We start from the raw sequence: 25,705 nt of genomic DNA on the forward strand, positions 1-25,705 counted from the left end.
ATGGCTATTCTGAAGGAGCAGGAAACTGAAGTGACACAGGAGATACTGCTAGGAGAAGCTGTCACAGGAGTGGTGAATACAGTGGAGGATAACAGGGACAGGGAATACACTTGCAAAGACAAACCCCCTGACCAGACAGTACAGAGCAAAATCCCAACAAGTGGGAGGCCATGCCACAAATTCACTCAGCCCACTATCAATTAGCATGGGACCAAGGCAAAAACATTGCTGAAGTGGTGGCTCCTTGAAATACCCAGGGTTTTTTTCAGAGAAGCTTCCTACCATCTCCATATTCTGTACTTCTCATAGATATCCAGCACATGAGTGCACTCACTCAGGAACATCTGAGTAGCAGCAGACTACTTAAGGGTAATGTGTACATTACAGCTCACATATATACCTTATAGCAGCCTTCTTGTACGTAAAGGGTACTATAGGAGAGCTGAAGAGGAACTTCTAACAAGGGCATGCAGCAGCATGAAAAAGGGGAATGGCTTCAAACTGAAAGAGGGAAGATTTTAATTAGATATTAAGAAGAAACTCTTCACAGTGTCATCTACAGGGAAACCAAGGGATCAGGCACACCCAGCATAAGTTTAGGAAAGGCAGGTTCTGCTTGACCAATCTGATCTTCCTTCTATGACCAGATGACCCATCAACCGGATGAGAAAGGCTGTAAAGGTTGTCCACTAGGACTTCAGAAAAGCTTTTGACACTCTCAGCAGTCTCCTGGAGAAACTGGCTCCTCATGGCCTGGCCAGGCACATTCTTCGCTGAATAAAAAACTGTCTCGATAGATGCACCCAGAAAGTGGTGATGAACAATTACATCCAGCTGGTGGTTGGTGTTCCCATGGCTCTGCACCGGGGCCAGTCCTGCTTATTATCTTTAGGGATGATCTAGACAAGGGGATCAATGACACCAAGTTCAGCGGGAGTGTTGATCTGCTGGAGGGCAGGAAGGCTCTGCAGAGGAGTCTGGACAGGCTGGATCAGTAGGCCAAGGCCAACTGGATGAGGTTCAGTAAGGCCAAGTAACTGGGTCCTACACTTGGGTCCCAACAATCCTGTGCAGTGCTACAGGCTGGGGACAGAGTGGCTGGAAACTGCCCAAAGGATAAAGTAGCTGGGGATGCTGGTGACAGTGGCTGAACACCAGCCAGCCCATGCCCAGGTGGCCAAGAAGCTCAATGGCATCCTGGCCTGGATCAGCAATAGTGTGGCCAGCAGGACCTGGGCAGGGATTGTGTCCCTGTACTTGGCACTGGTGAGGACCCACCTTGAGTCCTGTGTCCTGGGTCTGGTTCTGAGCCTGCAAGAAAGACATTGAGGTGCTGGACAATGCCCAGGGAAGGGCAACAAGGCTGGGGAAGGGTCTGGAGCACAGGTCCTGTGAGGAGTGGCTGGGGTTGTTTAGCCTGGAGAAAAGGAGGCTCAGGAGAGACCTCTCTCCAATTCCCTGAAAGGAGGCTGTAGCCAGGTGGGGGTTGGTCTCTTCTCCCTGGTAAAAGGGACTGGACAAAAGGAAACGGCTTCAAGCTGAACCAGGGTGGTTCAGGTTGGACATCAGGAAGAATTTTCTCACTGAAAAGGGTAGTTAAGCATTGGAACAGGCTATCCAGAGAGACTGTGGAGTCACCATCACTGGAAGCATTCAAGAAACAACCGGACATGAGAGCATTATGGTTTAGTTGTCCTGGTGGTGTTCAGTCAAAGGCTGGACTCGGTGATCTTGGAAGTGTTTTCCAACACAAATTATTCTACGGTGAAACATCAGAACAGGTTGCCCAGAGAAGTCATAGAGGTCCCATTCCTGGAACTGTTCAAGACCAAGTTGAACACGGCTCTGAATAACCTGATCTAGTTGTAGATGTCCCTGCTCATTGCAGCAGAGTTGGACTAGCTGACCTATGAAAGGTCCCTGCCAACTCAAACGCTCTGTAATTCTTAGAATTAGAATTAAAATCTCCTAGTTCAGTTGCTTTCTTAAATATAGTTTTATATTTTGAGACATGCATGCCTGAAATAATCTTTTGCATAGCTGTATGATTTTAAAGAGTTGTGTTATCTCAATAAGTAAGTTCCAACTAAAAGGTGGGCGGGTGGGTGGGCAGAAGGAAGTCCTAAGAAAACTTAAGATGGAAGCAGAAGAAGCAGAAACAAGATTGGCAAGTCCCCAGTTTGAGAAGCACTACAAATCTGTGCAACAGGCAATTCCACAGGAGGATGAGAAAGAGAAGCACAGGTCAGACTATTTTCAGCCCTTTATTAACAAACTTAGAAAACAACATAATTCATTCTCTGTCTTTTCTCTTGCAAAACAATAGGTGCTAAAAGTAAAATACATCAGACTCACTCACAGACATGCACAAATACACATTGTCATGCTTCCCAGGAATGCATCCTCACTAAAGCAGATGCTGGATCCAGCACATACTATGGACTAAATTAAAATAAAATTTCTAATCTCTGGTAGTTTATTGTATCATCCTTTCACCTTCCCCCCATTTTGCTTCAGCTGCAAACTGTGGTTTGTAGAATTCATTTTTGTAAATTATTTGAGGATGAGATTGTGGAGAAGCAGTCTGAAGATCTAAACTCTATGGGCATCATCAGATATAAATACTACTCCACTCATGTCAGGTTCTCCTCAGCTGTATATGGAAATTAGCTTCAACATCTGATCTTTAAAATTCCATGCACCTTAGAAACACTGCTCTTCCAACATCTTAGACATCTCACATCCCAAAGGACTACAGTTCAATAACCCCATTTCTCTGAAGGCTAGCTATAGAAAATATGCAGAGATTCTGCTCCAATCTGAGAGAAGAGGAACCAGATGGATCTCAGATATTCAAGCCAACAGGGAAAACTATTCAGTGGACAAGGAACATTGCTCTCTCATTCCTGAACAAGTGCCTATGTTTGGCTGAAATGCCAAATCAAGATCACTTCACTAAACTTTTTCCTATTGTGGAATAAAAGTAGGTGTTTTACCTTCGCTAAACTGTAGAAAGGCTTATATTATCTCAATTTGCAGGGAAATTCTTGTCATAGCATAGCAAAGAAGTAAACATCTCCAGTACTCATGCAAGGAGGATAACCGCATCAAACATCTGTACAGCGTAGAAAGGCAGATTACAAAGTTACTGGTCACACAGTGCCCCAGGTACACCAAGGATATACTAAGCACCTCACTCTGTAAACACCTCAAAAATAAAAAAAATTTCCATGGAAAATAATATACTAGAGTTCCCAGAATTTTTCACTTCTCTCTAGACTGCAGCAAAAAAATTCTCAAACTCACAGAACAAACTCACAGTTTTCATTCTTCACCACTGCAGTTAGTATATAACTACATGATAAAATTTATTTCTAAAATGACTTTGTATTTTATCCAAATCTTACACTGGATCAGATGTCACAATGAGTTTGGTAAAATTAATGAATTTTGTGTTTACCCAAAGGGTTTTAAAAAATACTTTATTAACTGCTTAGCTGCAACAACAGTGTCCTGAATAACATATGCCACACATTTTCTCAAAAGAATCATAATTTTATGCTTGAACAGATAACCTCTCAAAAATTTTGATTTTAGCACACCCTCAGTGTCCCTCAACAGACTTCAAAAATAACAAAACCAATCCTGGAATTCAGTAGTGAGTAAGCTTTAACTAATACTGAAACGAGCATCCAGCTTCTACTGTAGGCTTTTGCTCCACAGTCAAAAGAACTAGTCAACTGCTCTATACCATAGCTACCATAGCTGAAAAACAGTTTCAAGACTGCAAATACAACTGTAGAACTTATCTCCTACACACAAGACTTATCGCAGGACAATGTTTCAGACTATTAATAAATGTAGTTTGGAATATTCTCCCTGTGCCTTCCCCCAGAAAACCTTTATAGAAAAAAAAAAAAAAAAAAAAAAATCTGTCAGTCATAAGCAGTCTTATGTTTATGTTTGTATCTACCTAATAAGCAATGTAAAAAAACTAGAAAGAGAAAATTCAACGTACAAAGTTACAGATGTAGCACATTTCATAATCAATACACAGTATCAAAGCATTATCCTCATTACACCAGAGGCAATTTATGAATCCCATCTGCTTCTACTGTCTCTCTCGCAATGTATTAGCAAAATACATAGGTTTTAAAAATAGAGGAAAAAGTCTTACTCTGCTATATCAAGATATCCACAGGAAGCAGCTGCATGTAGAGGTATCCAGCCTTCATTATCTGGTTGATTAATATTTGCTCCATTTTCCACCAGAAATTTCACCATATCTACGTTATCATCTATACAAGCCTAAAAAGAAAGAAAGAGTTAAGAAGTAAGTTCATATCAAAGCTGTTCTACAATACTGAGAATCTTTATGCAAAATCTTCAGGATAAAATGTAAGTATTTGCAGTTCTGATGAGGAAGTAGGGTTTCTTTGTTGGGGTCTGAGAGCAAGACAGGAAGAATTCGAGAGATAAGCAGGTGTTCCATATTTATAAAACTTTTAAAGTAAATGAGTTTAAACAGTTTAAAAAAGTCAAAAAATATCATTTCCTTAGATAAATGCATTCTGTTTTCTGAGAAGCCCTTTGCAATCCCCACTGAACTCTTATTATCCAGTATAAAGTTGTTCCTCAGGTCCTCACTTTGTCCCAGGCCCAGCTCAGCCACTTGAGTGGATATTAAAATTGAATGAACAGTTACACCATGAAGTAGAATTGTGACTAAGAACTAGGGAAGCACTTTTAAAACACTACCATAATGTGATTTTTACCTGTAATATAGATGAAACTATGGAGTATGATGGGGATGCTACATAGTATTTCAACATCCCCCTACTGTTTTCTACTGTAGTATATTCTATACCAGCATAAATCTTTTAACAGTCTATTAATCACTCCTGTTTATAAACTTATTTGAGTATCATTTTGGCAATTGCAAGAATATTATCATCTGCCCACATCTCTTAATTACCAAGCAAAGAGCATTGCTCAGATGCAGAGCTACTGCCATTCTCCGGACCTCCATCTTGACTGACTCCTGTTTTGCCTTTCTTCTCTGTGTTCGAGTATTTTTCTCACAGGGTGCTCGGTGAGTTTTCTTGCCAACTTCTATCCTGCTGCCCTTAAAAGGGCAGAGCAACTGAGAGAAAAGTCCCTCTGCATTTCAGGGCAGCAAGAACTCCAAGCAGCTAGACCCCACAAGACTGATTTAAATTTTTCAGCTTAATAAATCAACAATACTACATAGCCACATGGCTGAAATGAGAACCTCTACTCTTGGGCTTCTAAATCCTACTAGGGAATTACACCTCTAATAAAATGCAACTAAGGTATAAATTTTAATTTTCAGAATACTTCTGAAGAATACCCCAAATTACATAATAGTTTACTATAGAAAGAAAGCAACTTGGATATCACTATTTAAGCAATTGCATGCTGAAAGATGAATCCTTCAGTTTTCCTCATTCTGCAATGCTGAGGCAACAGCTACACCAAGAGGAGGATGTTGCTGCCAGTATAACCAGACAAACAAAACCAGACACAAATTATCCTTCCTTAACTACATTTGCTTTAGTTAGGTACAGGTATGTGAGAACCCTGGGCTTGGTCAGGGGTCTCGTGTGGTGGTAAAGTCTCTCCTCCAACCCGTGCTTCCAAAGAAAAACTCCGCAGCCTCTTGTTGTTCAGTCTCAAGGCAGTTTATTGTTGGTTATCTAAAAGATTGTCTTCTCAGGCTGCGGCTGCTTGGTCAGCAGCCTGGGCAGAGGCACACACACACCCTGACATCCTCTCTGTCTGCTGTCTTCTTCTTCTCTCTCCCTGCCCAGGGCTGCTGCTATCTTTTATATGATATATTACGTATTACATGTTTACAGTTTTTCCCCAATACCTACTACCTATGTTACAAGGTGCTTTTCTACTCTAAACCACTCTGTGAGTGCCAGCATCACCAAGAACATGGAGGCAAGGAAGAAGAAGGAGGAACAGGATCAGCCCACTTTCCTCCATCTTAGAACTTCTGACCCCCATGTACAAAGTAAAAACCCCCCTGTACAAGTGCTAAAACCCCCCTGTACAATACTAAAAAATTTTCCCCTCTGTTTTGTAACTACTTTTACTATACTGTCTAACCTTTTGTGACTGCTTGTTCCACCTTCAAAGCTGGTAACTCATTCCATGGCTCAAACTCAAAATCACAGCTGTTTCCAGCTGCCTGCCAGGGTCTAAAATGCTTCTGACCAAGGCCTGGGACCTCTAAAAATGTCTGAGAGACATTTTGAGTTCCAATACAGCTAGACTGCAATACACTGCTTGCATTATTTGCTTTTCAATTAAAAACAAAATCCCATTGTTGAATGAAATCCTCCCTACCTTTTCAGGTATTCTTGAAAACGGACTTGAAAACTTTTTAGTCATATCCATCCCTAATAAAATAATTTCTTAACATACTCCAACAATAAAGACTACAAGTTTGTCAAACATATTTGTCTTCAATTTCTCCCACTTAACAACAGTGTACAATGATTATACACTTATAACAAGCTCTGAAAAAAGGGAATCGCTTTTTTCTGTAAGACATTTTGAAACTTATTTAAAAAGAATCCAAATGCAAGACACAATTAATCAGTTTAGGAGGAAAACAAATTCAAGAAATTCAGATGTTTACACTTAAGAGAAATATCAACTATATACATATATCCAGTTTTTCAGGATATTCAATTTGTCCAACCACTGATCTTCTACATCTATAATAATATTCACTACCTAATTATAAGAAAAAATAAATTTTTATCAGAAATATTTTTCAAATATAGGTATTTGAATATTTAATTTTAATATGCTGCATGCTTATCTTAAAATTCCCAAAAATTCAGCATCTGTGAAAAAAAGCTATGTTAAAACTGATTAGCACTATTAATAAAACAACCCTAAAACCAACCAACCAACCAAAAAAAAAAAAAAAAACCCAAAAAACAAAAACCCAGCCATCTGGTTGTGACATAACCCAACAATCCTTGCCTATTTTTCAAATACACATGAGAAAACCTGGCAAGACATACTCATAAAAGTGCTGTTGCTAAGTGAATCAAAAGCTTACATATGCAGCACATTAAAAGACATATGACTAAGTGGCTAAAAATATTTGACCAAATTTGGGCTGTTTATTGTGGCATACATGGCAAGAATCAGGAGAGCTCAAATATACTTATCAGGTATTATCAGAAACTGCACATTCATAACAACCAAAAATATTTCATAAAAAACTCGCTGTCTCCAAAAAGGTAATACCTATCTTAAATCTAATACAACAAATTGCAATTTATTCTATTGCTGAAAAACATTAATCTATTACATTCCATGTCTCCATGTCCTCTTCTTCTTCCTAAGAGAACTACAGGCAGGTGTTGGATAGATCCTATCACTCTCAGCACTTTCCATAGGAAAGGCACTTCTCACTATCATCAGGTACCTTGAGACAGAAAGCCAAGAAGCAAATGTTATAAAATAAATTTTATCTAAATGCTTTTCCATTTCTACTGCACTACTCACTTCTAAAAGCAATATTTATCAAGTGTCAGAAGTGCCTCTGTTGTTAAAGACTGACATCTCAACCACAAAAGGAAAGCTTGTCAGAGCAGCATGATAAACTTAAAGCAGTAGCCTCTGAAAAGACTGCCCTTCTAGACCTCAGCCTGCAAGTTATTACAAAGGAAAAAGTAATGTACATGCAAGATGCAAATAACTAGAGTTCCACTGATGCTCACCATTCTTTCTGCCCCAGAATCTGAACAGAGGACGCAGACAGCTGCAGGTTTTCCTTTTCCACATCTCTCACAGAGATCCCTTTCAAAGATCCATCTCAGTTCTTCGCAGTCATCTGCCCTTATCCCCAGTCTCTCCCTTCAGGGCCCACAGTTCCCACCTAGAGCATCAGTTACCACCTAGTGAAACCACGTCATCCTAAAGCTCTTTCCAAGTGCCTGCATAACACATCTGTAGAGCACATACACCAGTCAGCTTCTAAGGCAAGCAGAACATGGGATCACACATATGATACCCTTCATCCTATGAACTGGTTTCTCTCCCTCAACCCAAGCCTCACCAAGTGGCAGAAAGGCATTTCTGCATGAAGCACTCATTACCCTGCCAAATTTGACCTAAGTTAGCAAACGGGCCTCAAACAGAACGGCAGTTGCCAGTGCAATCATATAAACCTAGTTTCCTTTGAGAACCAATTTAGAAATTAGGCTAACCAGTCATAAAGTCAAAGCAAAGTTGAGAATACAAAGTCTGGTTACCTTTTCTGATAAGAAAAAGGAAGTACACTGAAGTCCAGAAAAGAAAACCACTTTCTATTTGTACAACAACCTGAAACTTGGACTGCAAAGACCAGCAAAGATCAACAGCACCTAGCTCCCACACAGACCACTCATAGGTCTGGCTTGTGTTGGAAACATTTTAACCTTTTCCCATAAATATTAAAAAGAGGATAACCAGACACCTGTTGAACATGCTAGACTTTAAACTGTTTGCCATGACTTTGTATTCTAATGCAAGTGGCAAGTGATACAGCTGGCTGTTCATACTACATGTTAAGAACACAGGTAATGGAGAAATATAATTTAGTCAGTAGCCCTAAAAAGAGGTAATTTTAAAAGGAACATCAGAAGTGCTTGGTTCTTCAGTGAGTAACCACCTAAAAAATTCAGCAGACAGCACTTTTCCCAAAAAGATAGGAAAAACAAGCCTGTAATTATTTTGAAAAAATCAGGAATCTTGTAGGGAAAGAAGCAATCAGTCTGTTAGACCACTCTCCCATACATGAAGCAGAACCATACACCATACACCTTACATGGGGCTACAATTTTTACTGATTTTCATTACATTAACATCTAAAGAGGTAATGCCATCTAATTCAGGCATTCAGACATTAAGAAGTTTTGGTAAAATTTGTCTCCATTCTCCACAGTGAGAATAAAACCTACCCTTTCACTGATTATATTAGTATTCTGATCTATTCCATAAATTATTTTGCATCTATTAGGAAAACAAACATATTTTTTGTTTGACACCCCTGACCACCACATTTATTTTTTCCTTTTTTACTCTTGGTACAGAAAAGAGTCAAAAATATGAACACAGAAGAATATATTAAGGGGATAAAACAAGTCCCAACAGCCATCCTGAATTGCCATGCGAGTACTGGAAACAGGAAGAAGACTGCACACAGTGGGTCTGGAGTATAGTTTGTCCCCTCTTCCAATTTTTTGAGTGAAGTAATTCCAGTGGGTCCAACAGGGATTAACAGGACATGAACATCTGTGCTACTGTATCCGAGAATCAAATTAAAGCAGCAGAGCTGGTTAAAAGTGGTTCCTATTCTGTTCGCCTTGGGTTGCTTGTTCCTCTGCCATCACATACAACACTCCCTTACAATTATGCTGACACATTGTGCTAAACTGAATCTAAACTGGAACAGAAAGGTAATTAGAATTTAAAATGAAATAAATAAGAAAGAAAAATACTCTTATCTTTATCTGGTTAAAGCAGAATGATTTGCTTTGATTATATTAAAATGGGTTTTGTATTCAGAGAAGCAGCATTGTTCCAAAATTCATTTTCATATCCTAATTCCACTATCAAAGAAATAAAATTTAGTTTCACTCTAAATTTTCACGTATTATAAAGCCTGTGTTAAAGCTTCTTGTTTCAAAATTACACTTTTTGAAAGACACATTTCTAAATTAGCAACTGCTTCTACCACTTGTACTTTTAAATACACAACATATTTAAGCCTAGTTTCTTGTTTTATGATTCTATGATTTCTATGATTTTGAGTTGGAAGAAACTCATGTAGTTCCAAATGCCTGTTCTGGGCAGGAACATCAGGTTGCTGAGAGCCCCATCCAACCTGGCCTTGTACAGCCTTCCTACAGAAATCACATTACTCGCTCTGTCTACCTCACTGTCCTCCCTCTCTCCCTCCCTTGCAGAGCAGTTTCAACTGAAACAGGCAGGAACAAGAGGCTGAAGAGAATTAAATTTATCAGTTGTCATGAAAAGGTGGTTAACCATGAATCCTCTGAAATAATGGCGCCACAGAGTACTTCAGAGTGTGAACTCAGCAATTACTCCTCCTATCCAAGTCCTTGTGCTGACCTCCATGAAATAATTCCCCAGTTTGAATGCTGGTCTCACTCTGCAATGATTTTTACCCTCATGAGGAAAGGTTTCCTTAGGAGGAAAGGTTTCCTTAGGAGAGAGCATATTACAGTTCACTAATCACATCTTCTGTTCATCTTCACTGACACTGTGAAAAAAAAGGTTACACATTGCAGTTCTTAGAGATGTTCTTCAGTCAATTAATCACTTAATGGAGAAGGTCTAAAAAGAAATTTGGTCAAAAGAACCAAACCAGGTTTGAGCAATGCTTTCCACTTTTCAGTAACTTAGGCTGCACATTAATTAACAATGAAGCACCAACAAATAGTGCCGCAGTAAGGTGTATGAAATGAAACATGAGCCTTTTCTAACTTTCAAGCTACAGAGTCAAAGCCATCTGGGAGTTCCTGCCACTAGAACAAAGGAGGAATATTTTTTTGCACCTCATTTCTTTCTCCGCTATTAATTCAATGTTTTCATATGAAGTATAACATCTTAAGGTTCTAATATTTGTAATAACTGTGTCCTAAGATTCACTGAATATTCTGGAACACTTTCAGGATGAAGGTTAATAAGAATGACCAATAAATAAGGTTATTAAATATCAGTGATTACTATATTTATTTACTATTCAAGCAATCACTATAAAAGCAAGTATTTTGCATTTGCCAAGTATTCTGTTTAATGCAGTACATACAGGTGGAGAGGCTGCTGTTGATGTTCATGTTTACGTTAAGAAACAGAAGAGTTTTGGTGTTGTAACAGAACTTCAGGTAATAACCTAGTATTACAGATGACAAATGTTGCTCAATTATGAAATTAAGTGTTCATTTAGCCAACCCACAAGTCACAGCTTCTATTTTTCACTGAGCTGGGGTAATACCAGACACTTTGCCTACTGACAAAATCTAGTTTTAGGACTGAATATTTTACTTCATTAAAGTATGCTTTCTAGTAAAAATGATATGGTTTACAATGCAAACATCCTTGCTAAACTAGTAATATTACCCTTTTGCTAGTCTAGTGTTACTTTGTTTAGCTGCCTGTAAATATTATGTGTATGATACACTTGTGCTATTTTTTTGTAAAAATGGCCTACTATTTAAAATCCTGGAGAACTGGCCCATAAAAAGTAGCTAAATTATTATTACTATATCAAATAATTCAAACTATTGAAGTATTTCAAGAGTATCTCATGGCTTCTGCAAGTTACAGCAAACTCTTCTCCAGAGAAATTTCTTGGAAACACTTCATTTAAGTGCAGAAAATGAGAATCATTTTAGACATCTGCAGAAGAAGGTGAGAAAGACACTTTCTCCTAAGGAAAAACCACTACTTGAAGATGATGTAATATTTCATGTCCATTCAAGTCTCATGGGGAAGGCATGCAGAGGCTATTGAAACTGAGCACCCATTAACTATCATTACTTGATTCAAATCCTGCAGAACTGTCAAACATTGACAAAAGTAGACAAATCATTCCAGAACTCAAACTTCTCTAGCTATTATTTCCACTTCATGTAAACAACTTGCCGAAGCTTTCTAAGATATATATAAATATATCTCAACAACAGTTAATTTAAGATTTTTTTTCAGCTCCAAGATAAAACGAGGAGCTACATGAAATCAGTAAATGTTTAACTCAAAGATGCAGTAGGAGCATAATGTAATTTTCATCCTACAATTTTATCTTGTTTTCTTTGCTACACTGAGTTACTAATTTAATTACATGCCCTTAAGCTTTGCTAGTTTGTAATTTATAGTTAAATATGCAAGTTTAATTATGGGCACAATTTATGAAAAATACTAAAATCTATTGCTGCTGAGACTGATATAATCTACATGTTAAAAAATTGATCTCATAGGGATTTTCCACTATTTAAATCCTAATGAATGCTTAATCATAGATCTTAATCAGGACTGCAATAGGATACATATATTTAAGTGGTTTCAGAGTGTTTCAAGTAGAGAGAGAATTATTCTTGCCCTATAACCTCCTGCCAAGATAAATAAGGAGAAGAGGAAAGTTGGCTGCTGCAATGTTACTTACTCTAACCAGAGATGCTACCCTTAGTGTCCAATCCCAGTAATGGATCAAGACTCATTCTGACAGACGTTATATGGACAAAACAACCCAGTCTAATGCCTGCTCCTGTTATTGCTGAAATAATCCCAACTGTTCCAGGCTACTTAGTATTACATACAAATGTGCTTCAAAATAAATACTTGTTTTCATTTTTGGCTCTATAAAAATCTATTTTCAGGAACCCTTGAAATTCCGACACCAGAAGTTATCTCTTAATTAAAACCACCATACTAAATATGTAGTATTAAACTTTAAAATTTTCCTTTAATAAAGGAAAATCTCAAGACAACCTGCCAAAAATATCTGCCTAAACCCCTCAAACAATCCTTGGAAAATGAGATGTCATAGAAAAAAATATTACAGAAGAGATCAAACCAAATGGCATTGAAAGACTAAGTTACTGATGCTGGTGCAGCTATATTTGCCTCAGTGGCCTTTTTTCTACTGGCTCAACATATTGACAAAGTTGGTGAAGAGACTGGACTCTATGAAGCAATCTCTTGTCTGAAGTTCACACAAATGAGGCTTTTTCTTAAACTTGTGGTATTAAGTGCCTGAGAAAACTTCTATTTTCCTTTCTGACTTCTTTTAATTTAAAAAGAATACTAGTATTTTTGTGGAACTTGCTTATGAATGTACTTTCAGGTTTCTTAGGCAGCTTTTTAACCATATGCCAAGTGAAAGAACAGGAGTTTTCCAGTCAAAACGGAGAAATGAAGATCTGACAAGCACCACGGTATTATAACTATACAATGTGCAAATTCATAGGTCTTGAACCCTGAAGGCTTAGGCAGGTAAGCATGTATAAATTACATACGACAGATCTTCATTTTAGCTACATATTTTTGAAACCTATCAAAAATCAGTAAATTTGGGAATTGCATTCAGAACGGAATTTCAAGCTCATTTGTTTCACAAATGGCTTTCTCTTTTTTCTGGCCTCTGCCTTTGCAACTTGCCTTATGAGCCAATTTCAACAGATCAGAGAATCACAGAACGGCTCATATGGGAAAAGACCACAGTGGATCATCCGGCCTAAACCCCCTGCTCAAGTAGGGTCATCCTAAGAGCACATGGCACAGGATTGTGTCCAGACAGTTCTCAAGCATCTCCAGTGAGAGAGACTCCACAGCCTCTCTGGACAATCTTTTCCAGGGTATGGTAAAGAAGCTCTTTGTCATACTCCAGTGGAACTTCCTGCACATCAGTTTCTGCCTATTGCCTCTTGTCCTATTGTTTGGTACCACCAAGAAGAGTCTAGAAACATCCTCTGACACACTCCCTCCAGATACTAACAGACAGTGATGAGGTCCCCTCTCAGTTGTCTTTTCTCAAGGCTGAACAGGCCCTGTGGTTAATGCACCATGCTCAGTGAGGCAAAGACAATATAACCCTCCACATGACAAGTGTGGAAAAGAAACAAGGTTCAGGAATAAACAAAATTGGCATACTGTAAAAATATAGTGCTATCATAAAGTTATGCTTTCATTAAGCATTTATTGCTACAACTTTGGCAGATAGCTATTAGTTTACATGGCCACACAATGTGTCGATATTGCATTTGAGAAGGAGAAAGCAATGTCACATAGGACATTTGTCCTATGTGACATTTATGCATTTTTGTCCCAGTCAAATTAAACAGTAGCAATTGCATTTTAAATAGGGTTTTGTTTTTTTTTTTTTTTTTAAATGAGTAAACATAACCTGCTTTTAGCATATGGGTGGCTAATCAAGTAGCTTTTCAATTTGTTTAAAATACCTAACTTCCTGACATTCCCTAACACACTTTCTTAGCCAACATAATCTAACAAAACAAAAAAACATCAAGAAAACTTTGCAGGGGAACCTGTTTATATAAACAAATAGGTTTGTTTATTTCTATGTTCCTTCTATTAAATTTAAACCACATCTATCAGCCCTCCTCTGTGAACTCATAGGCTATGTTTGTATTCTAGTCATCAGCTGACATTTAATCTTCTCTATTAGCAGGATCTAGGGGAAGTGTTCCCTCCTTTCTAATTTTAGCTAAGTGAAGTGGCAGAACTGAGTAGAATAAAAGCAATAACATAGAATTTAGGACAAACAATGATAACCCTTCACACCATCAAGGGGGAAAATTTAGATGCTGATAGAGCATCCCAGAGTAATCAAGACAGACTTTTCATGTGCTCACTTTCCCACTACACATTACTGCTGACAAGAAAAAGGACCTTTAAGAGAAAAAAACAAGATTACAGGTATAAAAAAGCAATAAGGCACTCATTCAATTAGCACTTGCCATGTGTGGTTTTATCCTTAGCATTATACAGTATATTAGTGGCAAAAGCAGATATAGTAAGCTGAAAAGGCTGGTATCAGCCAGGGCTCTTTTACTCTCTAAGTAGGGCAATCTAAGCAAATAAATGACTAATTTGTATAACTCAATTTAACATAGAATAAAAAAGTACACATGGTGTATGAATAACACATCTGTTGGATTTATATGCTTTTTGCATTAATATAAATTTATATTTGAATATAATCAAATGGAATGAAAAAAACCAACCCTCGTACATGGATGGAACCAAGAATAAAATGAGAAGGGTCACAGGGACTGTCCCTGTGACAGAGAAGTAACACTGGTATTTCAAATTGCTTAAACATTAATCAGATAATCTTAAATATGATAAATATATTTGTTTATCAAAACTGCATTATTTTTTCTTATTTAATCTGCACAAAAAATGTCCCTGTGGTCTCCAAAAGGTAAGGTGCTTGCAACAGACAAAGGTCACCAAAGCTCATATTCTCAGCAAGTATCCAAAGCCACTTTAAAAAGGTAGGACTACACATACATAAGGAAACTAATTGTTTAACAATTTTCCATTTTTAAGGAAAGACTATCTTGCCCCTGCTACTTGCTGTTCCTAGACTGAGAAAAGAAAAGCTATTCTTCTTGCATGTAAATCCCAGAAACTTCTCCAATTTGTGATCAAACTTATGATTCATTGAATTTACTAGATAAATTGGAAATAATTTCCAGCTTTTCAAAAATGCTACTAAGTCTTGAAGCTGACTTAGGTTCCAAATCAGCAGGTTCAGGATGAAAGTAAACTATTCTGACAGGCTGACCAAAACTTTAGCAGAAAACCAAGGTTTCTCTAAAAAACTCCAATTAAACAGAGTTTAAGTGAAATTAGCCAAAAGCAAATCAGCCAGACTTGTTACAGTAAGTATCAAACAGCTGCTTTTTCTCAAAACTCTATTTTTAAAATAGATTTTGTCTATTCAGATGGTAATACGGTGAGAAACCTGCAGCTTCCTCTCCCTGCTACCCTGCATGTGTCAGACAACACTTTTGCCAGGTGTATCAGCAGCAACACCTCAATGCTCCTCAGGACAGGCCTTGCTCTGAGGCAGGCCAACACACAAACCTGTTGAGAAACCTTCAGAATAATTCTTGTAGCACATTGTGTTTTACACATAGAATGATGTCTATGCATTTTAACTTTATTTTTCAACCAAAACCCCCCAAATCTAGGAAGAGCTCTCCAATTTTCTCCAATGGCTGTGGAACACATATATTTACAATCACTCAATTAATTTCTGCTTTCAGAAATACATTCAGAACAAAACCAGAAGAAATTGGGACCTGGTTTGCTTTCTGTTCTGTTGTAAGTTTGAAGGAATTACTCAGGGGAGTGCATAAGGTATTTTTTAGCATAAGGTACATGCTAAAAAATTTGGGGTAAGGTAATTTCCATGTACATTCCACACTGTAGGAACATACAGAGAACAATTTGGAAGAACCTGTCCAAAGCCTTTCTTCTCATTTAATCTGCACAAAAAATGTCCCTGTGGTCTCCAAAAGGTAAGGTGCTTGCAACAGACAAAGGTCACCAAAGCTCATATTCTCAGCAAGTATAAGATGATATCAGGATATACCTAAAGCCAAAATTCAAGTCATCCAAGACACTTAAATAAACCTTTGCAAATTAAAACAAAGAGTGTTTTCACAGTGTTCCTTTGCTAAAAAATATTTTAAAATAATTTGCATGCTTGCTTCAGAATAGTTAACAAAACTGTTTGTTCAAACAAGTAAAGATAATAATCAAACACACCACAAGCCTCTGTCAATTATAAAGAATAAAAAGAAATATTCAAGACCAAACTCCCTCTCTCAGAGACCAGCTACGCAGCTGTTAATCTGCCCATAGTTTGCAACTTCTAAAAAAGGCATTTTTGCCACAGTGTAACTTAACACCCTCTTCAATAGGCTCGCTACATTGCTGAGCAAACCCTCAGCATTGAACTTACTGAGCAAACCCTCACTGGTTGAAGGGAAGATGCACTCCCATGTGGATGCTTCCTTTGCCCCAGCAGCAACACCAGTCCCACTTCCAACAACTGTCTTTTGATTGTATCCAAATCTTTCACTAGCACAAGAAAACAGCCGCAAGTACTTATTAACAGGGACAGCCATCTAAGATTTCTCTCGAGCCACAAAATTAACAACATCTACTTTGGAACCCTCTCTCTCCCAAAAGAGCACGACTGAAGTACCAGCTTTGACAACAGATTCCCTCTGGTCTATACAAACAGGAAATTCTTTGGTACAGTTGTCCCATTAGAAATTCATTATGACAGATTAACAAAGAAACTGCAAGTAATCACAAGTTCCTAAGAAACCACTTACATCCCAGTTACAGCGAAAACTGGTCAGGAAGACAACAGCCAACAAGTAAAATAATCTGAGTTTATTTAGACCCATCCACAACAGCATGTATCACTATATATACACAATACATGGCATTTTAAAAGAGATAATTTTCAAGTCTTCTTTTTATCCTCTGAATGGGTACCACATGGACCACAACCATTATTCTAAAAGGCAATTTTATTAGGAAGTTAGAGTAGCAAAGAAATAAAACAAAATTATGGCAGCAATTAAAAGTAATTTTTAACAAATAAAATTAAGACAATCAAGATAAAATCTGAAGTAAAAATGGGTATAAATAGTATATTACAGTAACAGAGTAGAGATTTAGAAAGAAAAGTTAGAAACATCAATGAAAAAGCAGCTGTCAGGGGCAGGAATATGAAAGCATTTTTTTAGATATGTTAGGAATGGAAAAAACCCCACAAACAGTATATAGGGCACAATTAAATAAATATAGAAAATAGGTCAACTAATAATTCTAATTTGTGTTTTGAAGTAGTCAGGAAGTTTTGTCTTGAGGCTGATATACCTTCTATTCTACTAGTAATAAGAAAGAATATTAAAACTCCATGGATCACTGTATTAACTTAGTAGATCTTGGTAATACAAGTCACAAGTGTGCTTGGGTAGCTCCCTAGCCACTATTAAAGAACTAATGTAGCCTCAAGTTTGCCAATGCTTGTCTTCTAAAGAGATTGTGAAATACCTGGAAAACAGCAAAGGACTGATAACACTGTACCAGCACTGCAAAGCAGCAACAGAAATGCCTGAATGTGTTAGCTTGTCAGCCATACTGGATAAAATAAATAAAAAAATAACAAACAAATAAAAAATAATCCGTGTCAAAGATTCTAAGATAGCAGAGGTTCATTAGGCTTATGAGCAGGAAGGCAACAGCATGCCAGCACAGATACACTGTCCCAAAAGTTTTGCTTAGCTTCACCAACAGCACCACTGCTTTTTCTGCACCACGGAGCCAGACCTGATTGACACAGAATGCAGCTGACACTCACTCCTATGATCTGGAGCACTAGCAAACAGTTTTGAAACAACATGGGTCCAAGGCTTTTTAAGCTTGCAGCCTTGCCAGACAAAAGCTTACTCCACTCAAAACAACTGTTCATAGATGTTCATGAAAGCTTACTAGCAGAGACACCTTCGGTGCAGAACCTGAAGAGGCTTCCTCAGGAGAGGACACCTTGAAGTATGTCTCCCCAGTCCTGAGTAACAACAGATTTCTCTTTTTTTTGGTCATAGTATACGCTCACCTTATGAAGTATCAAACTAACTCTGCTGTTTTGGCACACAATGCATGAAAACCCAGCACAAACTGAGTATTTTTGAGAAGCAATTCTCTAGACTGCATCTGCAACCAGTGTTACTGCTGCTTTCTTCAAGGCATAAAAAAGCAAACCAGACTCTTGAAACAGTCTCCGATATTTACTCTGATACAGAGGTCAAGAATTATACATGTTGACTTTTCATCACTATATCAGAAGCATTGGTATACTAAAAATGTTATACTTTTTGTCAGTATATTACAAAAGCAGCTTCTTTTTCTTCAAACTGCTGTGTGTGCTCCAGTACCAACTTCATCTCAAGCCTCATTCTGGTGGATTTGTTTGTATGCTCTGGTTCAGGCTCTACCACCTTCACCACTGCCACCAAATACATAAGACAGCAGATCTGCAGCATTTCACATGGCAAGACATTATAGGCTTGTGTGACTTTATGGCTCTCCAAGTCACAGCTCTGGTCACATCTCTTCTGTGTGGCACAACTTGCACTGCATCAAGAGGTCATGCCTGCTATCTCCTAAGTCTCTACAAATTTCTAGGGAAGAGCTTATAGACAGGGCAAGGATATAAGTGTATATTCCCCGTCCTCTACAGAGCCTTTGATCCTCACAAATCAAGTTATCTCTGTGTGTAAAGGCAAACCTGCAAACTAGTAAACGCTGGATTTTCTAGCTCTTGCTAACCTTCTTAAGAGCAATTTAATCCATGTAAGCAAGCAAGAGAAAAATACTGTATCTAGATGAGCAACTGTCACCCACAGCACACATACCAAAATCAGCGTGGCAAAATCATGGTGTCCTCTGCACTTTTCCCAAAGAACAAGGAATTTAGACCTTCATACACATGCTGCAGCAGTTCACCACTAACTTCTCAGTCCTGCATGCTGAATTTTGGAAGCTCAGAAATGAGTTCCAAGGAGAAAAGGCAATAAAGAAACTTGCTAATGATGTATTTTTTCACTGCCTTTAGCTGTACACAATACCATTTTTAAGAGATAATGGCAAATATACCTTTGGTAAACGTTCTTGTAGTTGAATGCTGATAAAAACAGACACTTTAGGAAAGTATTTACAGTGAGCTTTTATGATATTTTTTTTCCTGTTGTACTTGATTTTAGGCAGTTACACAAAAAAACCATTTCCTAGCTGATAGCAATTAGACCCTCAGCTTGCTTTATTTTGCTTTAGAATCTATGATATTCAGACGATGAAAACGTTTCAAAGTACTTATAAACACCATCCCTATCCAATAATCTATGTTTCAAGATGAGTTTTAAGCAATAATCTGTTCCCTGCAGGAGGTAGTGTTATAAAACCAGAAAACCCTAATTCCTTTGAGCTAACATACACTAATCATAATCACTCAGGGCATGATTCTACACGAGCTCACTGTTGACAAACAGGGAGGTCCCAGTCTCCCTCCTCATTCTCAACTGAACACTCCCAAAAGCATTTGTCAGACTCTCCATTAGCCAATTCACTAACCAGCAAGGCAGAAACAACCTTTTCTTCCTCTCCACCCACTGAAACAAACAAAAAAGGAGGAGGGAAAAAAACCAGCATGGTGGGAGGAAGAGCACACCCTTTCAAGGCAGGGAAGTAGGGTACTGCCTCAGTTGCACCTGGAGCTGCAGCCACTTCAGAGTTTCAGTCTAAAAAGGATTATAGAGGAAAGGACAAAAGCCTAAATTGCTAATTATGTAGTAACTAATTTGTATTGACTTCTAACTTCTGAGAGGCTGCTGACATCTTTGAATTGCATCAGGGCAGAAAACACACTAACATTCTCTTTATCAGGACTCTATTAGCTTGAAAGAAATAGCAAAAGCCCAGAAGTCTGTTGCTTACCTGACCTTAGCAGTATGCATGTCATCACAGAATCACAAATGTTCTAAAGTTTGCTTCTTGTACATCAGACTTCTAGTTAAAGATGATTATTACTAACGAGCATAAAAATGAAAGCCTGGCTGAAAACCACATTGGCTTCAAGGTCAGACATACACATGCACACTGGCTTTACGGACTGCCTTTCGCCCACAAATATCTATGAACAAATGCTAAAGAAGTGAAAAAAAACAAAAAACAAACAAACAAAAAAAAAACCCACAAAAATGAAATTGCTTTGACTTCATGGAGAAAGCACACACACACTGCCTGAGCATGGGGAAAGTCTGCAGAGTTTTGGTGGGTAACCATTCAGTGTCCCTGGAAGGGGAGGAGCAATAACAAGGACAGGGTTTGACAGGGAAGAATTCCAAGTTTTTACATTTAAGACAAATGAACAAAGGCCCGTGTGACTTTCTCTACTGTTCAATCATCCACTGCTCATGCTGTAAGTGGAAAGCTCCTGCAATGCAAACTGTTTTGAAAACTGGTTCTCTATTTTCACAAAACCTCTACCCATCAGGCTAGGGGCTATACTCCAGATACCTCAGAGTAGTTGGTGAGAAACTGGCTCTATGTTGTAAAGAAAAGAGAAACCCACTCCCTGACATTCCTTTTGATGCCTTGAGCTTGCTTTTCCTCCTCTACAGTTTTCTACAAAAAAACTTCAGGAGGGGAAAGCTGTTCTGCCAGCCTAATTTTCACTATTAAACTAGGTAAAAAATGGTAGAGCTTTATGCTTCTCTAAGGACTCTAAATATTCATTTATGCACCTATATATAAGCAATAGTAAGGCTGAACAGCCAAATATTCCAGGCCTAGGAGACACTTTAATTAACACTGCCTAACCCAAAGCAATTGGCCCAACAAAGCTCTAACCTGTGTACAGTCCTACATGATCTCTACTTCCCTGTGGCTGAAGGAATTTTTTCATTCAATCTGTGAGATGATCAGTACTTCCATAATGTGTGGCTATTTAAAATTATGGATTTTTCTTTTCAGTTCAGTGTTCAGCGTGTACTACTTAAATCTTGCTCCAAACAGAGCTCACTCTCTCATGGGCTCTTACTCACTGCTTGACGACCATTTAGGTACATAAGCAGAATTCATAAAACCTCCACCCCAAAAGTTATTGCTTTACAGATCATAAAACAAACAAAACAAACAAAAAGGTCATCATAAGCCATACACCCTGACTTAACCATACAATTTGAAATACCATGGAATTGAGGTTTTATGATATCCACTACTTCATACACCTAAAGGAAAGCTTCCTTTCATTACACTTAAAATCACAAGCGCATACAGATTTTCCTGCAGGTCTCCCTCCTACCCCATAGACCATTCTCTTCTTTTCCACCTCACTGATAAAGCAAAAGTCCAATGAACAACAGTAGCTTTTATCAGATGTGCTGAACTATCCCAAGAGCAAATCCTCTATGAGGCCCTATAATCTAGGTATGATGACATAATACAGTATTAAAAGGTTAATGCATGTTAAGTCCAAGTACAGATTTCATATTAATTACCTAATATCTAACATAACAACAACCTAGTTCCTTTATTTCAGTATTCCCAATATCATCAGTCTTTCTTTTCCACACTATCACTTAATTTTCCTAACTCTCAGTTTCATCCTGACAGCCAGCCCACATCTGACATCTTGCTTTTGCCTCCACTCTTCTGACTCACTCCTACGTCCCTACTCTATTTTTGAATCTTACAGCTTCCTCCTCTGTGCTAGTGGAGGCAAAGAGGTCACAGCACAGATAGTATCATCCTAAGTCTAGATGAATTTTACAGGTCCATAGCACCCTGACATCTGTACAGCTTCTGTGTTCTGAATAATCATACTCAAAATTAACACAGATATATCACTGTATGGTACTGTCAGTTTTTTTAGGTCTTGGTATATTCTGTTGGATATCAGCTTTTCCCTGTAGCACTCTTCTGGTAAACATGAAGATTAAAACACAGATCCATCCAAGGAGATTTTGCTTCTGGCAATCTAATTCAGCATTAAAAAAAAAATCCATCCTCCTTTACAGCTTCATACCTGAAAACAGTAAGAGAACAGACTTTGTAGAGATCCAGAGTCTTAGTCAAAGGGATGGACTATCTCCCAGAAAAAGAACTCAATAGGCAGAACTCTTCAGCCTAGAACAAAATGGCACTGATAACCATATCACAAGACTAAAAATCAGTAATAAGAGAAATCTGTTCACCATTTCTGCTAAAAGAATGAGTTCAAGTCATTACATGAAGCTAGTAGAATCTGCAACTAAAAGACATAAAAAAACAAAAGCTGCTTTTCTGAGAACAGATTGGAATGCTATGTATCAGCAAAAGCAAAGACGACTTATCACTGGTCTCAGTAGACTCTAGGTCTCTCCTTTTCACACAAATCAGACAAAGGTCTCAGAGAGCTATATAGAGGAAAAAACCTCTTAACTGCAATTCAAATTAATCCTGTAGCATTTTTACTGATATTTCTCACAGTAGGTAAGAGATTAAGTGCTTTGGGTTTTTTCTCTTTTCTGCAATAGAAAATATGTTGTGTTTTTTTTATTAGGACTACAAGTAAAGGTAATGATGTTCTTGCATTTGACAAGATTCTGTGTATATTAATAAAGAGATCTGACTAAGTTTAACAATCTAGCCTCTATTCAGGAGGGTTTTTAAAAGTATAGGTATATAAATTACCACACAGAGAATTACAGTAAAGCTTCTGTGCATCCTATATTTGAGAGTAAGTACAGGGTAGTTCACCTCACTGGTGCTACTATACCCAGATGCTCTTCCCAGAGGAACATGAACCAGATCCCTCTGAAGCAATCCCTTAATATGCAAGCCTCAAAAGGCACTTATTTAAATTCTTGGCATATGGTGGGGCTACAGTATTGGCAAATGGGGCAGAGCAACTAACACCATCCACCTTATGCAAATGGTTTGACACTATCCTGCACAATATCCTTCCCTATAAACTGGAAAGACATGGATTTGATGAATGTATCACTTGGTGGATAAAGAAATGACTGAATGACTGCATGTAAGAGTTGTGGTCGATGCCTCATTGTCCACATGGAGACTAGTGACAAGTGGAGTCCCTCAGCAATTGGGGCAGATATTGCTCAACATCTTTGTCAGCAACACTGACAATGGCACCAAGAAGACCCCTCAGCATGTTCACTGACGACACCATGCCATGTGATGCGATGCAACGCCACCCAGGAGACCTGGACATGCATGAGAAATGGGACAATGCAAACCTCATGAAGTTCAACAAAGCAAAGTGCTAGGTCCTACACCTGGGTCACGGCAATCCCAGGCACACCTCACGGAGTGGGCAAAAAAGGGATTGAGAGCAGCCCTGTGAAGAACTTGGGGTGATGGTTGATGAAAACTTGACATGAGCCATCAGTCTGTGTTCACAGCCCAGAAAGGCAAACCTGGGCTGCACCAAAAGGAGCATGGTCAGCAGACCAAGGGCAAGGAATTCTCCCCCTCTATCCTACTCTGGCTGTAACAGCTACTTGAATGATAACCAGTTTACAACATGCTTGGGTAGTGGCACAACAGCTTACATGATAGCATATGTGCATTATGCAATAAAGCAGTAGTATCAATATGCTACTGCCCTTCATTAAATTAATTAAATCTTTAGTATGAAGTCATTGCCACAAAAGAAATTTCTTCTACTAGCTACTCAGGGTCTTGCCACATTCCCAGTTTTAATAATTAGCTACTGTGCTACTGAAGGAGGCCAAGAAAGACAGTATTGCAGACAAAGCTAAAGACAGCTGGGCTGGTGTTTTTTTTTCCCCTCTTTTTGGATGGCTGCCTTCATTTCACTGGAACACTACAAAGCAAGTTGACCATATAAGGCACTGGGATTCCCATGGAAAATGCTTACACAAACCTAGCCATGAAGTCTATTTCGTTTATATATCACATTTAAGATGAACATTTGCAGTACATTTTTAGGACACTTTAGAATTAAATCTTACACATATTGCATTACTTTTGTCTTAACTGAGCTCATGCAAACAGCCTTCCAGAAGAATCTACAGCCTGACATTCAACTGAATGCATTTCTTTACATAATATTAAGACCAGATCAATTTCAAAACTGCAGGTAGCATTCATAAACACAACATCCTTGATTTTGGTGCAAACGAGAAGTACCAGAAAAGCCTAATTCAGAGGTCTGACAGCAAATGAATCTCACTGTCAGCCACTGGCTGCAGCCTGCATTTATCAGAGGCAGCAACTTACTGCATGGAAAGATTATTTGTAGCCTAGATTCCAACAAGAATAACTCTAACGAGCAAGTGCTTATAAGGAGATGGTAATGCACAGTCTACAGAGAAAGGACAGAGAGAACTGAAGAAAGCAACATTCTTCAGCAGATGGGGGTGTAAAATAGAGAGGACTGCAGAGCTTCCACTTGAGAAGGGCAAGGGAGCTTTCAAGACAATGGAAGGAAATATCAGTCTAGAAGATGGGGCTAGAAAAAAATAAGTATGAACTTCAGGATTACACATATAAATACAGGAATACAAAAAGCTGCAATTATAGGTATGTGCCAGCATGACAACAGTGTCTTCTTAGCTCTAGGGTTTATTTTTCAGAAGGAAACAAGCACTTAAACATTGGGAAGCAACACTTTATAACACAGTATCAAAACTCCTAGAGAACTCTGCCATACTTTTATATACTACATCCACTTAATATTTGCATTAATTTTTAGATAAGAATTTCACAATTGACCTTTATGAAAGGTCAATTTTGCCAATAAAATGCATAGTTTAGTCCACACTGGGTTTCCTCTCCAAACAGATATCCAAACCTCACAGTATCCTCTAAATCAGACTACCAGATCTGTTGAATTAAATAGGACATTTTGCACCTACTTTAGGTAGGACTAGAATGTAATTCTTCAATCAACACATAGCCGATTGACTCCTAAGGATAAAAAATTGTGCCTGTAGATTAACACAATCTGAACAGAACTATTCTTTCCAATAAATGTTACCTGCTGCCAGACCTAGCTGCCTTTTTCCACCTCAGCAAATGTACTCCATCTAACAAAGACACTAACAAAAAAACAAAGCAGAAAAACCATGCAGTGTGTAGCCAAACAAGACCCAGAACCAGTTTTATTATTACAGAAATTGAGTACTTATGTGACCATGGTAAAAATACAAAAAAATGACAGCTACCTTTGTGTAAAAGGTGAAACTTTAGTCTGATATTAAATTTGACCCTGAGGCCAAACACATTTGAAACCTATACACAACACTGTGAATCAGGAGTCATCTCTACTCAAGTTTGGAATTCATTTGGCTAACATTCCCCCAAATTAAAAAAAAAAATCCTTAAGAAGCTGTAGATTTATGTAATTTTATCCACAGAGGACAATTAAGACTAGTTCTCAGGATCGTGTCACAGGGTGGACCTAAGTAGCAATTTAACTGACTGTTCAATTGGTTATATTAGTATTTTAGAAGTTACTGCTCTCCAACTGCAAGCTCATCTACCACATGACTTGCCAAATGAACAAATTAAACTC

The 25,705-nt window shown here is 38.2% G+C and overlaps 1 protein-coding gene across 5 annotated transcripts in view; it reads right to left on the reverse strand.

Moving 5' to 3' along the window:
* PPP1R12A (protein phosphatase 1 regulatory subunit 12A) overlaps positions 1-25,705 on the reverse strand; it is a 114,447-nt gene that overhangs the window by 64,394 nt on the left and 24,348 nt on the right. For all 5 annotated transcript variants that reach the window (XM_021528063.3, XM_021528061.3, XM_021528060.3 and 2 more), the window contains exon 2: positions 4,178-4,308. In XM_021528063.3, coding sequence (XP_021383738.2) covers positions 4,178-4,308 — 131 coding nt within the window. The remainder of the gene's footprint in view (positions 1-4,177; positions 4,309-25,705) is intronic.

This window comes from Lonchura striata, chromosome 5 (genome assembly GCF_046129695.1).
Source record: "Lonchura striata isolate bLonStr1 chromosome 5, bLonStr1.mat, whole genome shotgun sequence".
Classification (NCBI taxonomy): Eukaryota; Metazoa; Chordata; class Aves; order Passeriformes; family Estrildidae; genus Lonchura; species Lonchura striata.